This window comes from Malus domestica, chromosome 02 (assembly GCF_042453785.1).
Source record: "Malus domestica chromosome 02, GDT2T_hap1".
In the NCBI taxonomy this organism is placed as follows: domain Eukaryota; kingdom Viridiplantae; phylum Streptophyta; class Magnoliopsida; order Rosales; family Rosaceae; genus Malus; species Malus domestica.
In genome coordinates, this window is record NC_091662.1 from 19165601 (window position 1) to 19180805 (window position 15205).

Genomic DNA, 15205 nt, shown 5'->3' on the forward strand with positions numbered 1-15205 from the left:
TTTTATGATTGGGTACTCACAGGTACATTTTAGAGTTCGGCATTCTGACGACCGAACCACGTTTACCATCAAGACATTTATCTCATTCGAGTATTTGTGTCTGTATAGTCTGGTGCCAGTTCAGCGTGTTTATACTCTTACAAATATAATCACCATAATCGAACCCAGCGTCGACGATCCGTGAACTTCGTAAGACTAGCAGCCTTATCTTCAAGCTCTAGAACTCAAAGGCCGAGACGTGTTCCTTTCTCGACTGCAATCGCAAGATCGAGAAGTCAGGAGTGCTCTCAATTTAACATCAGCATATTTTACTCTCCGGTCGAGCTCGGTCGTCGAGTTGGCATGCCCCGCACATAACTGAAAGACGTAATTAGCTCATTAGTTACTCGGCCTGCGCGCCACGTAGGCTTGGTAGTTTTTAGGGTCAACACATAAGAAGAGCAGAATTTTGAACCCATAAAACATAGGCGTAAACCCTACACCCTAGCCACTAGGATATTAGACCATATGCACAATCGACTCAGTCCCACATCAAATGAAGTCCACCGAGGTCAAGCTTCTTAAAAGTTAACTCTGATGGGTCTATAGTTGGTGAAAAGACTATTGCAAAGGTTTGTTATCAGGGTTTCTTTTCAATCAATCTCTTGGAAACATATCTTTGGAGAGACCAATTTCCTTGCAGATTTTGTCACTAGTGTGGGACTCAATATTAGTGATACTTATATACGAGATCATACCTCCCTACAAATGCTAGGCATGCTCTTATATTTGATCTTTTTGGAACTGGTTGTACTCAACAATTTTCTGAAGAAAAGATGCACGGGCCACTATTTCTCTTATATACGCTACGCTATTTGAAGATAATGATTTGAATGCCTATCCCCTACCTATGCACTTTCCTTTACTACCTTGAAGTGGATCTCCTATCTATATTCGACAGCTTGAAGAGGGAAGAAGAAGTAAAGCGAATGCTCGTTCTGTTGGAACTCTCGATCTGATCTTGAAACAGGGGAAGGGAGATCGATCTCAATCTCTCGAATCCTTCTCTCCTTCCCAACGTTATTTGTCCAAGGGGAAAAGGCTTGCAAACAGTATTTTTTTGAAAAAAAAAACACTATGTTTCTTCCTTTGTTACTATAATGAAAATTATAGTTTGTCAACCAAAACGTAATTATAATTTTAATTTTGCACGTTAGCGGAATACATGTGGCATGAAAAAAAGTTAGACTGTTAAAATGAGAATGTAACTGAGGATTGAAAGCACTTTATAGAAAGAAAATGAATGATTATGCGATATTTACTCGTTGCTAGGCCCGAATTAAACTAGCATAATTTCTCCTTTAAAGAATTGGGCCTCCATCCTCCCCAGTCTATGGTACCCCAACTCAATAAGAAAACATTAAGATGTGTTGGACCAAGGTGATGAAACCCAAAGATGCCAACCACCAACCATACGTCTAATAACGAAGGAAGCTTAAAACATCTTACAACATCATTACTATTTAAGTCCCCCAAAATAGGGATCATTCAGTATTAAGGTCTAATGGTATTTCTCTTCATTTGTAAGTGAAAGGTCTTACGTTCGAACCTCGTAAATGACAAATTCGATACCAAATTATGTTACCCATTACGTGGCTTAGCCAATCTCCTCCCTACCATAGTGTAAAATATATTGTTGTACTTATAAAAACAAAAAAGGCCCCCAAAACAGAGATTTTCGTATATGTTATACACCAAGATTTTTGTGTAATTAAATTATTGGTCAAAGATCAATACTTAAAGATCCAATGCTTAGGATCTAATGTTAAAAAGACCCATAGTGTATTTTTACTCACACCTCTAAAGTAAGGGTTATGCTCACTCCATTTTGCTGTTAGATTAGTTTAAATTTCAAGATTCATGTCCCAAATCAATTAAAACAAACTAATCTAACGGCAATCCATGAAGTGTGTTGATGCACAAAATCAGTGATGACTTTGGAACAATGTAAAGTGTCAAGTTTGTGACCTTCGCTCAGTTGCTCCGGTCACCTAGTAAGGATAATATGTAAAGAGATAGCGAAAGGGAAGCAAACACAAGATGTACGTGGTTCACCATAAATTTGACTACATCCATGAAGTAGAGGAGTTCTCATTAATAGTGAAGGGTTTACACAAATACATATGTTCAAGCATAATCATCATTAGTGAGCTCTAACGACTAGTTTAAGTACAATATTGACATTAGAGATTCATTGTAGGAGAATTGTTTTCTTTTATAGTTCAGGAGAGTCTTCAACTTTTGTCCGCAGTCGATGTGGGACTCGATGAGCTTTATTCTGATGTTGACATGTGTCATGCTGTGATTGACCTCCTGGTTGGAGGGAAACTCTTGTGCTTCGGCCGGGGTGCCTCAGTGGATCCTTGAAACTATGAAGTAGATCGATGCTTGGTAATTTCGGGATTGGTCAAGTATGGTACAAACAGTGGTCCCCTAAGTTCTCGTGTGAGGAAAGCTTTTTGGTTGGGGACTTGAAAAATCCAAGTCACTAAGTAATCACGAAACTTCTGAGTACCGAAGTGTAGTAGCATATAGTGGGAGTCCCCCAAGTATCCAAGTGAAGAGGATAATCGAAGGAGGTGGCTTGATATTCTTGAGTCATTAGAAAAAAGACTTCAAAAATTCTATCCTCATTTTTTTTTTTATGAACTTAGCTCAAGTATATATATTTTTTCTTAAGCCCAATTCCTTCTTTCTTTTGGTGAGAAAAGAAAATGTGGTTGAAACCTTTTCCTTTGTGTACATACCTTGAATGGTTGAAGTTTTTGCCTTTGGGCACATAGCTTGAGTGGTTGAAGCTTTGTAGGTGAAACTTTTTTGTTGAAACTTTGTAGGTGAAGCTTTTTCCTTTGGGCACATAGATTAAGTGGTTGAAACTTTGTAGGTGAAGCTTTTTGGTTGAACTTTGTGGGTGAAGCTTTGTAGGTGAATTTTTTTGGTTGAAGCTCTATAGGTGAAGCCTTTTGGTTGAAGCTTTGTAGGTGAAGCTTTTTGGTTGAAGCTTTGTAGGTGAAACTTTTTGGTTGAGGCTTTGTAGGTGAAACTTTTTGGTTAAAGCTTTTTTTAACCACATAAAAAGATTTTGCTTCCACATTCTTTAGCAAAAGTGTGGAAGGCTTTTTGAATTTTTTGTTGAAGCTTTCGGTTGAAGATTTTGGTTGAAGCTTTTTTGAACCACATAAATAAATTTTGCTTCCACACTCTTGAGCAAAAGTGTGGAAGGCTTTTTGAATTTTTTGTAGTTAGGCAAAGTGTGAAGCTTCCTCCCTTCAAGGTGTGGGAGGCTTCTTCCCTCAAAGTGTGTGAAGGCTTTTTCCCTTTAAGGGTGTGGGAAGCTCTCTCCCTTGGATGTGGGTAGCTCTTTCCCTTCAAGGGTGTAGGTAGCTATCTCCCTTCAAGGGTGTGGGTAGCTATTTCCCTTAGGTGTGAAAAGCTCTCTCCTTTCAAGGGTGTGGGAAGCTCCCTCCCTTCAAAGTGTGGTAAGCTCTACCCTTCAAAGTTGTGGGAACCTTCCTCCCTTCGACGTGTGGGAAACTTCCTTTCCTTCGAAGTATGGGAAGCTCCCTCCCTTCAAAGGTGTGGGAAGCTTCCTCCCTTCAAAGTGTGGAAAGCTTCCTTCCCTTAAAGTGTGGGAAGCTCCTCCCTTCAAGGGTGTGGGAAGCTCTACCCTTCAAAATGTGAGAAGCATTTTATAAGACTCCATAAATTGATTTTGCTTCTACACTCTTGAGCAAGAAGGCTGATGAGATGACCTCTACCAACAAGAACTCGAAAATCCTTGTTGACCGAGACTTGGATAAATAACTAGTCGGTCTTGAAGCAGTGTTGTTTATCCAAACTGAATGTGCTCCTTGGTCATTTGATTCTACAACTCCAATGTTGTTTATCCAAACTGAAGTTGTCACCGGTTGCCTTCACAATGTTGTTTATCCAAACTGGAGATGTGTTGGCGAAAAAAAAATAAAAAATAAAAATCTCAAGGTGTTTGAGAGGTTTACGTAGGGCAATTGTGTGTTGAATTGGATGAGTTGTCCTCATTGCAGATTGTCCTATATTTATAAGGGTGAACTTTCACGATGACCAGATAACCAAGTTACAGAGTTCTCTGCAAACCATACCTTGTGAAATAATAATCATGAACTACCACGCATTATCCTTTGAATTTTGGTGATATCGTAATGTTAATCATTGAGATGCATTGGACCTTTTAATCTTCATTGTACATCACCATCTTAATGTTTCAAACGGACAAAAATGGCATATTCATATGCTAATCATCCAAAGTTGCATCCTTGTACCATTGTTCCACGTGGTTCTGGATGCAAACCCATTCAAATATGGAATCCATGCAACTGACTAGATACATTTTGATTAGGATAGAATCCTAAAGCTACACGGAAAGCCCTCACATAACTCTTCTTACTGCCGTGTTGATTGTAAGGGGTTGGCAAGTAGCCAGCTATGCAATCTCTTTTAATTTCTCCACAACCCGATAAAACCTTTGATTATCTGCAAAAGGATCCCACGCATAACTCTGTAAGCTTTAATGATATTTTCAAGATAATTATTATGATTAAAATCAATAGTAATGCCAAGAAAAATCTCTTAATTTTCATAGTCATCCGACGACCACAATTGCTTGGGCCGAAAATGCAAAATCGGGTCCAAACAACCATATAAGACGATTTTGCTTCCAAACTCTTGAGCAAGAGTGTAGAAGACAATCTACATGTTGTAGTTGTTGAAGGGTTGTTGAACCATATAATACGATTTTTCCTCCACACTCTTGAGCAAGAATGTGGAAGGCTTTGTTGAGTTTGTATATGCCTTTTCCGAATTCTAAGGCTTGAAATTTTTCAACTGCTTATGAATGTTAAGAATCCACAGGTGCATGTTGTACTATTCTTCCCTAGTTGATGAAAAGAAGGTAAGTTCTTTCATCACTTGGTTGGTGAGAAGAGTGGTGAGTTGTTGAGGCAAAAATGTTTAATAAAGTACTAGTTGTATCTTCCACCACTTGGTTGGTGATAAGAAGGTGAGTTCCTTGATCACCTAGTTGGTAAGAAGAGTGGCAAGTTGCTGAATCTCAATATTGTTTATTAGAGTACTGGTTGTGCCCTTCATCACCTGGTTGGTGATATGAAGGTGAGTTCCTTCATCATCTGGTTGGTAAGAAGAGTGGCAAGTTGCCAAAACTTAAAATTGTTTCTTAGAGTATTGGTTGTACTCTTCATCACCTGGTTGGTGAAACAAAGATGAGTGCTTCATCACCTGGTTGGTGGAAAGAACGGCGAGTTACCAAGGTACATTGTAGCACGTGCCAAAAGAAAAAAAGTGTATGTTAACACCCTTTCGTAATTATGTATGAATGTTTTGGAGGGTATGAAGTTTATGTTGATTGACATAAGTAATACTTATGACATGAGTGATGTTCATGACATGCATGTTGTTTATGAATGTTTTGCTGTGCATGAAGGAATCCATTGTTTGGATATGTGAACCGTGTTGGTTATACCACTTAGTTTCACTTACTTGGTGTTGAAGTACGTATGTTGATGCTTTAAGTTAAAGTATAGAGGTAGGTTAGAGTTAGACCTAGTGTCCAGTGTTAGGAATGCAAAAGACTTAGACGAAGTTGTCTGAATTGCCTCTTCATTAAATATTTTCCAAATGGCTTGTGTTACAAAGGATGTCAAACGGTTGAAGGTTGAAACATTTGTTATGCGTATGCCTTTCTATAATAGCATTTTCTTCAGTATCCAGTCCTCCACTTTGAAAAAACGATGTTTGACCCCATGGTCATAACAGTTGAAGGTACGTTCACCCCTGATTGTCTTGAAACGAACCTTTATTCCTCTTGTTGTAATAAGCTTGTTGAGAGTAAAAATTCTTCCTTTTGCCAAAAGGCAAATAAGCCTGGTCACCTGGCAGGTTGCTAAGTGGGGCAGGAGGGGATGCAATGAGTGTTTGGATGGCCAAAACCTTCTCACTTGGTAGAACTTGACATTTACTCCCTACTTGTTGATAGGGGTTTACCTTATGAGGGTTCCCTTGGTATGTCCTTGCCTCAGCAAATGCATGATTGTAAGCTTGCGTCATCACCTCAAAGTAAGTCTTCCAAGTGTTAGCATTGATCATCTAATTGAAGTAGAATTCACGCATGCCTACTGTGAAGGCCCTGAATGTTGTTTTGTCATCTGCCTCAGCACAACGACAGTACTCGTGGTTAAAGCGACCGACATATTCTCGCAATGACTTGTTTGATTTTTTACGAATAGTGTATAACTCATTAGCAAAGTGTAAACGATCAGCTTGGAAGATATGTTGAGCCACAAAGAGTCTCCTTAGCTCAGCAAAAGAATCTATCGTATCAGGTTGAAGACCACAATACCAATTAAGAGTTCCACCAGAGAGAATGGAGGGAAAAATGAGATATCGTTCCTCATCACTATATCTTCGATATGTTATGGTGGATTCAAAGAGGTGGATATGTTCAATTGGATTTTCTCTCTCTGAATAAGATTGCAAGCCAAGCTTCTATTTTATTTCTCCTCGTAGAAAAGTGCAAAGGATCATTTTTATCAGATGGCTTAGCCTTGGCTGATTCCAGTCAGGTATCCTAGCGTGACGTTCAGCCTTCAACTTGTTCACTTCCTCAATGAGCTGCAAGATAAGGGGGTCCTAAGTGGAGTCGGACATCATTAATGATTTCTTTTGTAGGTTTCCATCATTTCTTGAAAGTAGGGAAGATCAGTCAAGGACATCTGGCATTTCCTTGGACTCAATATATTGGCTATTCTAATGTGCTTATTGAAAGTCCCCTGAGTCTCATACGCCCTTTTGTTGCCGCAAGGCTTGTCGTTCCTTTCCTAGATTAGGGGTTGGCCTATGTTATAATAGAGGACTTAGCCCTTCAATGACCCTTGGGTCTTTGATCTTTGAGCCTATATGGATAGAATTTTCTCGACGCTATCTCAAGAAGTCTCAACAGTCAAGGTAAACGGCTCTCGATCATTTTTTTTCTTTTGTAAAAAGATGTCTTCCTCCATATATTTTGCTTTAGTATGAAGAAGTTGGGTTGAAAGAAGTCTCGTATTGATCGACATTATGGCGAAAAGATCGTTCCTCATTAAGAACGCCCATGTTGAAGATATGTGAACTCTCGTGTTAGTGGGTACTCATGTGGTGATTCACAATCACAGGGGTGATAAGCTCGTAAGACTGAGTCTGTTTAGCCTCGTAGAGCATCTCGAAGAGCTTTTATATTGTTCTTGGAAGATCTCATTTATGATCGCTATCTTGTTGTTCTAAGCCTCTAGCTCTTCGACCCTGGCTTGAAGAGTAAACTTCTTTCTTTCCTTCCTTCGCCGCCTCACACTAGGAACTAGAGGATGTTATTCTGCGTGTTATGGCTCCCTTCACTCCCCATGTTGGAAAATGATGCCTAATCAAAGGAGAGTGTACAAACGATGGAAACCAGCTTGACAAAGCTGGGGATAGTAGGAATAAGTGTTGTTCCCACAGACGGTGCCAAATGTTGATGCATAAAATCAGTGAAGACTTTGGAACAACGTAAAGTGTTAAGTTTGTGACCTTCGCTCGGTTGCTTGGTCACCTAGTGAGGATAATATGTAAAGAGATAGAGATAAGGAAGCAAACACAAGATGTATGTGGTTCACCCTAAGTTTGGCTACGTCCACGAAGTAGATGAGTTCTCATTAATAGTGAAGAGTTTACAAAAATACATAGATTGAAGCATAATCATCATTAGTGAGTTCTAATGACTAGTTTTAGTACAATAATGATATTAGGGATTCATGTAGGAGAATGGTCTTCTTTTATAGTTGATGAGAGTCTTCAGCTTTTGTCTGCGGTCGATGTGAGACTCTATGAGCTTTATTCTGACGTTGACATGTATCGTGTTATGATTGGCCTTCTGGTTGGAGGAAAACTCTTGTGCTTCGACTGGGGTGCCTTAGCATGAACCCCTCTGTGGATCCTTAAAGGTATAAAGTTGACCGATGCTTGGTAGTTTCGGGATTGGTCAAGTATCGTACAAACAAAGTGTATAACAGTAAAAAATCTTAGAACTTTTGCCAAAAGCATAGGCAATTGACAAAATAAATATAAGCCTGGATCATTTTTTTCCACACTGTAATCGTGGGTACGAAAGAAGGTTCTCGCTTCTCAGTAGAATCTGAAATTACTCCCATTTTCCCGAAGTCATAGAGATGCCATAAAATTGAGTTATATTCCTCACCGATGCTATCATAGTATCATTACAGAATGGAACCACATTCTATTCACAAGTGACAAAGACAATGCCTTAAAAGGTTTCGCTAATCTAAATAACGGTTCAAAAAATGTTCGTATGTCATACGCATTTGAATGGCACCGGTGGCATTCTCGAGCGATTTACCATAAATTAGGATAAGGTGGAAAATTAATAAGTTCCTTAGATCCAAAATTTAGAAACCACAAAATTAGTTTGATGTCTAGTTTAAGCAAGATAAGAGTACCAAGTAATGTGTAAATTATGTAATATGTCATCAATAAAAAATAAACACGTTAATTAATACTTAATTAATAATCTAATTATCAACTAGCACATAATATAATTTACAAAATATAATTTACATACATGATCTCGTAGCATTACCCATAATTTTAATTTAATCATTGGATGTGCTTTAATGTGGCTAAAACAGTAAAACTCCTTGCAAGCAAAAGTAACAGCAACCAAAATGGCGTTTTCTAACAAGCCATGTCAGCTTCTTGGCCTTACTTCACGTGGCCGATTTTGAAACGACAACATTATCACCGTCGTATGTACTGCACGACTCGATAAAATCCCTAAGAATGTCGTACAGAACTTGGGCCATGCTGGGGTCGAAGAGCTCCACGCCATGAAACCCCTCCTCGTCAAACTTGGCCACCACGTGCGCCCCACGTGACTCAAGTAACGCCACAAACTCTTTCTGCCTATCCATCAGCGGGTCCCCACCGTACCCTCTAACCAAACGCCTCGGCAACCGTTCGATCCTCCCATCCCCAACTCCCGCCGTCGGATTACAATACTCGTGATCCCGATCGACTCCCTTTGGCAAAGCCGTGGCCCACATCAAGTCGTTAACGACCAGCTGGCAAAATGTCCGATCGTTGATCAACCTCATCTCGGATTCAGTCCTATGGACCCCACCGAAAAAAGGCTGGTTTAGTATCAGCCCTCGGATCTTCATCGGCAAGAGATCATCCACCTCCGTGGAAGTAGATGATGAGAGGGAGGTTGGGGTTTGGAGGGTGGGGTTTGAAGAGCCTGAGGAAGGTTTTGTTTTCTGGGTTTAAGGGAGTGTCCTTGGAGAGGACGAGTTGGGGAGAGTTGGAGTCTGACTCGGCGGCGGTGGCGGGAATGGACTCGGTGGGGGTGGGAGTTGGGGAGACGGTGGGGAAAGGGGTGAAGCGGGAAGACTGCTGCAGGGATTGTTCCTAGGGTTTCTTTTCAGTCAATCTCTTGGAAACATATCTTTTTGGAGAGGCCATTTTCCTTGGAGATTTTGCCGCGTAAGACTCAATATTAGTGATACTTTTATATGGGATCGCACTCTGTTATGAGTGATAGGGCTAGTTTGGTATTGTAAGTGCTAAGGCTAGTTTGGGATTGCACCCATAAATATGTCTCATTGCAAACCTCATCCCTTCGCTCTTCTCACCCATCTTTCACTCAAACTCTCCCATCCCCAAGTTTTAAAAACCCAAACAAATAAATAATGAAATTTCAAACAAGGCAAGCTTACCAAGAGAAGGGCGCCAAGCCGGGAGAACACATGTGGCATGAAAAAAGCACTTTACAGAAAGAAAATGAATGATCATGCAATATTTACACGTTGCTGGGCCCGACTTAAACTAGCTCAGTTTCTCCTTTAAAGAGTTGGGCCTCCATCCTCCCCAATCTATGGTACCCAACTCAATAAGAAAACATTAAGAAATGTTGGACCAAGGCGGTAAAGTAAAAGTGATGCTCACTCCATCATTGATTGCCGTTAAATTAGTTTAAATCTTAAATCAATTACACCAAACTAATCTAACGGCAACTAATGGGGCGCATAAGGGTAAAAAAATCTAGAATTTTCGCCAAAAACATAGGCAATTGACAAAATATATATAAGCCAGGATCATTTTTTTTCACTGTCTAATCTGGATATGAAAGAAAGTTTTCACTAGTCAGTAGAATCTGAATTTACTCTCATTTTCCCTTTTACAAGTCACAGAGATGCCATAAAATTGGGTTGTATTCCTCACCAAGCCGTCATGACAGAATGGAATCACATTCTATTCACAAGTGACAAAGACAATGCACTTAAAAGGTTTTGCTGATCTAAGTACCAGTTCAAACAATGTTCGTATGTCATACCGTATGACTCATACGTATTCAAATGGCACCGGTGACATTCTCGAGCGATTTACCATGGTAAATTAGGATAGAATGAAATTTAAAAAGTTCATTGGATCCAAAATTTAGAAACCACAAAATTAGTGTGATGTCTAGGAATTGAAGATTTCCAGCATCCTATTCAGCTCAAAAAAAAAAACACTTGCTTCATTCCTATGAGCAATGCAGTTTGATCACGTAATGTGTAGTAGTGATGGGGTGGCCAAAAAACACTTGCGTCATTTCTCAAAATAGTACAAAGCACAGCCGAAACACAAGTCTACAAGCAAGTCTCTCTCGTACATTCCACCACCACAAAAAGCACTAGGCTTCTCATACAACACTAACAACAGTAAGAGAGAATTTAATTCTTCCAAACAGAATGTGCCATGGCAAGTGCCTTCGCCCATGAGCGGTAGGTCTCAGGTTCGAGACTTGGGAGCAGCCTCTCCATAAAATGGGGGTAAGGCTAGCCGACATTCACCTCTCCCAGACCCTGCGTAAAGCGGGAGCCTTGTGCACTGGGTACGACCTTTTTAAACAGAATGTGCCATGATCTAAAAAGCACCTAAACAGCGAGCGAAAACCAAACCCTACCCCTACCCCTGCCCTGCCTCAAACCCCTGCACCAAACACACACTCACCCACCCCAAGATTAAGTGACACAGCTATAGTGGTTAACTGATGAGTTTGAAATGGGACCAAGATTTATGCTAATTTGGCACAAAATGCTCTGCTTCTTTTCAAAAGTTAGCAGACAACTCAAAAGGAATCATGTTTCAAGGGCCCTATAAAGGTGTCCTAAAAGTCGCAAAAAGCAAGTTCCTCATTGGAGTCCCAGGACGGGAGGAACTTTGCAGACTATCATGGCCTACAACTATTGCAAAAGTAAGAAAAGCAACGTTTCCATTTGCTTACTTTTTACTATCAATCATGAAATTTCCTAAATGTCAACACCTTCAAGGAGCAAAACAATCAGTTGGGTTGCTTTCAGTGAAATTATGTGCAGGCAAAACTTAGTGACATCCAAACAACTGAGTAAAAATACAGGGGCTGAGGTTATGAGAGTCATGCAACTTTTCTTTCCTTTTAAGCATGGATTTTTTACACAACAAGATAATTAGAAAGAGGGCCTACAAAAGTACACTCTACAGTTAACAAAATCGGATAAACTCACCGGGCCTTTTTCCGGGACTTGAACGGAAAATTGGAAGGCGGCGAAGGTGAAAATTCGAAGGGCAAATGCGGCGGCTCTGATTGGCCCAGAAGCATCCCCACAATCTCCCTCATGGTTGGCCGCTTGCCCGGTGTTCTCTGCAGACATAGCAATGCAATTGTGATGCATAGCAATGCCTCTTCCTTATCTAAAGAGTGTATAGATTGGTCTACGAGATCCAAAAGCTTCCCATTTCGACCAAGCTGCCTAGCCCACGAAATCAGATTGGCCCTTTCGAATTCTGACATTGGGGAGGCCGTGACTTGCAGCGGCCTCCTACCAGAAATCAAGACCAAAACCAAGACTCCAAAGCTATAGACATCACATTTCTCGGAGAGCTGCCCACCACCGCCATATTCAGGGGCAACATAACAAACTGTGCCTCTCATGCTTGGTGTGCTACTAATACCACCACTTTTTGGTATATCAACACCGCAAGTAGTGCCCCAATCTTGACTATTCCGCCTCCCACTTCTAACATCACTACCCATTCCATCCAACCACCAATCAATACTCCCTCTGCTGCTCTTGCTCTTGCTCTTCCTCTTCTTCTTCTCTTGCTCCAAATCCTCATCCTTTTGCCACCACAACTCTCCACCACCACTAGCCGCATCGAAAGCCCTCTTCTTCTTCTTCTTTTTCTTGGTGAGCTCGTCACAAAACTCCTCCTTCCACCACTCCCTCGGCTTCCGATTCTTCTCCTTCTTCTTCTTACCCCTCTCCTCATCCGATGACATCCACCAATCGAATCCCTTCTTCTTTGGCTCAGCATTGACACCACTTGTGCTCGGTGACGCAACCCATTCGCTCTTTGGCCTCTCCTTTTTTATTTCACTCCCAATCCATTCCATCACATAGTCCTTGACTCTCCCGGACTCAGACCCCAATCCGCCTACATTGTCCTGTTTCCACCACCAGTCCCTCCCTGAACTTCCTTTAACCCTCTTCCCCAAACCCAAATCCATCTCACTCTCAACACTCACCTTATCAAAACCCCCTTCCGGCGACGTCGCTGCAGCGTCGGAATCCCCAATCCTCACCAGAGAACACTCCGGCGACCGGCCCTCTTCAAGCCCGCCAGTCACAACACTCAAACTCACACTAACACTCACACTCTCCTCTTCCAAAATCGACCCATTATCATCCCCATCCCTCTTCTCCCTTCCCCCGCTCTCTTTCTCCTCCTCCTCTTGCCCTTCCTCCACCGCCACAACTCCGCCGTGCTCCCCCTGCTCTTCCGCCTCTGTTTTCAACCTCGCCAACCCAAAATCCCCAATCTTTGCATTGAAATCCGAGTCCAGCAGCACATTGCTAGGCTTGACATCGCCATGAATGACCGGCGGGTCACAAACATGGTGCAAATACTCGAGCCCACGAGCCACATCAAGCACAACACTGAACCTCTTCTTCCAAACCATAAGCTCCGGGCACTTCCGATCCAACAGCGCCTCCTGGAGGCTTCTATTAGGCATGAGCTCATACACCAGCAGCAGCTTCCGGCCGCGGCGGTCAGTGGAGAAGCCGAGAAGAGAGAGAATATGAGGATTGGTGAGGTTCAGAGCTATGGAGAGCTCATTGTGAAACTCCCGCTCACCTTGGAGAGAGCCATTGGAGTTCATGAGCTTCACGGCGAGGGATTGGCCGGAGGGGAGTGAGGCTTTGTAGACCGAGCCGAATCCGCCATGGCCCAGCCGGTTCGACGCCGAGAACGAACCGGTGGCTCGCCGGAGTAGAGCGTACGAGAACCGACGGTTGTTGTCCCTCTTCTTGCTGGGTGTGGCGGTGGGCGTGGCGGTGGCGCTGCTGTGGTGGTGATCGAATGGGGTTGTGCGGTTGTAGGACAGCTTGCGGTAGAGGAAGACAAGGAAGACGACGAGGGAGACGAGAGTTAGCGTTATGGATACGGTTATCAGTGGTAAGAGAATACGGCGGTGGTGGTGGTGGTTGGGTGGCGAAGATGGTGGAGGACGGGATGGCATGGTCGGTAAATAGGAGGGAAAAGAGGGGCGTTTATTATAGTTACAACAGTTAGTTTTGTTTGAGAGAGTAATATGGAAATTGGACTTCCAACTACGGATATGGATTATCGGATAGTCCACTGAAAGGCAAGGAAATTACCACCAATACGGCTGTGACCAGATAAGCTGAAGGTCCAGTGAGCTTAATCCTTATACACGTGTTCCTTCCCTATTGGCCGGTCATTTCTATTTCCAACCGTCCCAGGTAAACGTAGTTTCTGGTTGGGGACTACGATGTTACGCGCCACCTTTGGGCAGCCACGTGAGTGGGGGGTCCACTTGTAAGAGAACGGATCTAACGCACCGGGGGAGGGGGCGCGTGTCCGGAAAGTGTGCTTTGCTCTTGAAGCTATTTTAATTTGGCATTTTCAGTCAAAACAATTTACGGGATTCCCATAACTTTATATTTTGATTTTTAAATTTAAAATTAATAAAAGTGGTATTTTATTTTACGATATAACTCAAATGATTTACTGTGTACAAATTTAGAGATCAATATTTTAATTTTTTATATGAAGTTTTATATTTTAGTTTTTAAGTATATCTGCTCTGCTGTTGCTTTTTGTCTGTTGTCCAAAGGTACGCAGAGCGCGCATTTTAGCAGAAGGACAGGTAAAACGCGCAGGTGGTCCTGGATGGCTTTTCATAGCTTAGACTTTCTGTATAAAATACTTCTCTGAGGGCTGCAGCTGCTACACTGCTATAAACAGAAGGCGCCTTTTTATTTTTTTATTTTTTTTGGTATTTGAAATTGCCGAGAATTAAAAAGTCAAAATATGGATTAATGCAAATATTGGTGTCAATGCTGGAAAACAAAGAAGTTAGACTCAAATTTCAATGTGTGTTTTAAAGGCTGATTTAGTATTACTGTGTTTTAAAAAAAAAAAAAACTGTTTATGTTGTGCTTTGAAAAAAAAAAATTGTTTTTGCTGTGCTGCGAGAATAACCTTATTTTTGTTGTTTCACGTTTTCAGTTTTTTTTTTACCAAAAACTGTGAAAACAAGCTGTTTTTAAGTGTTTACTATACACCTATTTTAGATCAACTTTTTTTTATACCCATTTTTTATAAAAGCACCTCATTACCAAATCACTATTAAGTAGTGTTTAAACACAAGTTACAAAATTGAAAATATATAATAAGAAAATTGAGGAGTAGAAAGAGGTTTATCTATATATTTTATCGATTCATTACATCAAACAAAGAGTTATAAAATAGTCAAAATGTATCGTGACCGATGAGTATTTGATACCCAACTATTATTATTAACATTTATTTTATCAAAAAGAGATGTAATGTCTACATTCCTAAGCAATTAAGCTTTTTATTCTACTCTATGATAAACTCTTAGGCCCCCACATGACCCAAGTACCATCATTATCCGTAATTGTCTACAACTTACCCATTTAAGACTCGGTCTATTATTTTTGTTATATCTCTAATGTGAGACTTGTTAAAATAAATATAAAAATATAGAGAATAATCCAAATGATAACTTTGAGGT

General features: G+C 41.1%; 2 protein-coding genes across 2 annotated transcripts; both read right to left on the reverse strand.

Annotated features, from left to right (window-relative positions):
• Positions 1-8825: 8825 nt before the first annotated feature.
• Positions 8826-9278, reverse strand: LOC103421289 (probable carboxylesterase 8). Its single transcript, XM_070812179.1, has one exon. The coding sequence runs from the start codon at positions 9276-9278 to the stop codon at positions 8826-8828; it is 453 nt and encodes a 150-aa protein (XP_070668280.1).
• A 2249-nt stretch (positions 9279-11527) lies between these two features.
• LOC103421288 (receptor-like serine/threonine-protein kinase At2g45590) lies at positions 11528-14318 on the reverse strand. Its single transcript, XM_008359315.4, has one exon. The coding sequence runs from the start codon at positions 13661-13663 to the stop codon at positions 11642-11644; it is 2022 nt and encodes a 673-aa protein (XP_008357537.3). The 5' UTR covers positions 13664-14318; the 3' UTR covers positions 11528-11641.
• Between the last annotated feature and the right edge of the window lie 887 nt (positions 14319-15205).

What these genes read in the sequence shown, in the direction of transcription:
- LOC103421288 (XM_008359315.4), bottom strand. Translation starts at nt 13,663, where the DNA reads ATGCCATCCCGTCCTCCACCATCTTCGCCACCCAACCACCACCACCAC.
- LOC103421289 (XM_070812179.1), bottom strand. Translation starts at nt 9,278, where the DNA reads ATGAAGATCCGAGGGCTGATACTAAACCAGCCTTTTTTCGGTGGGGTC.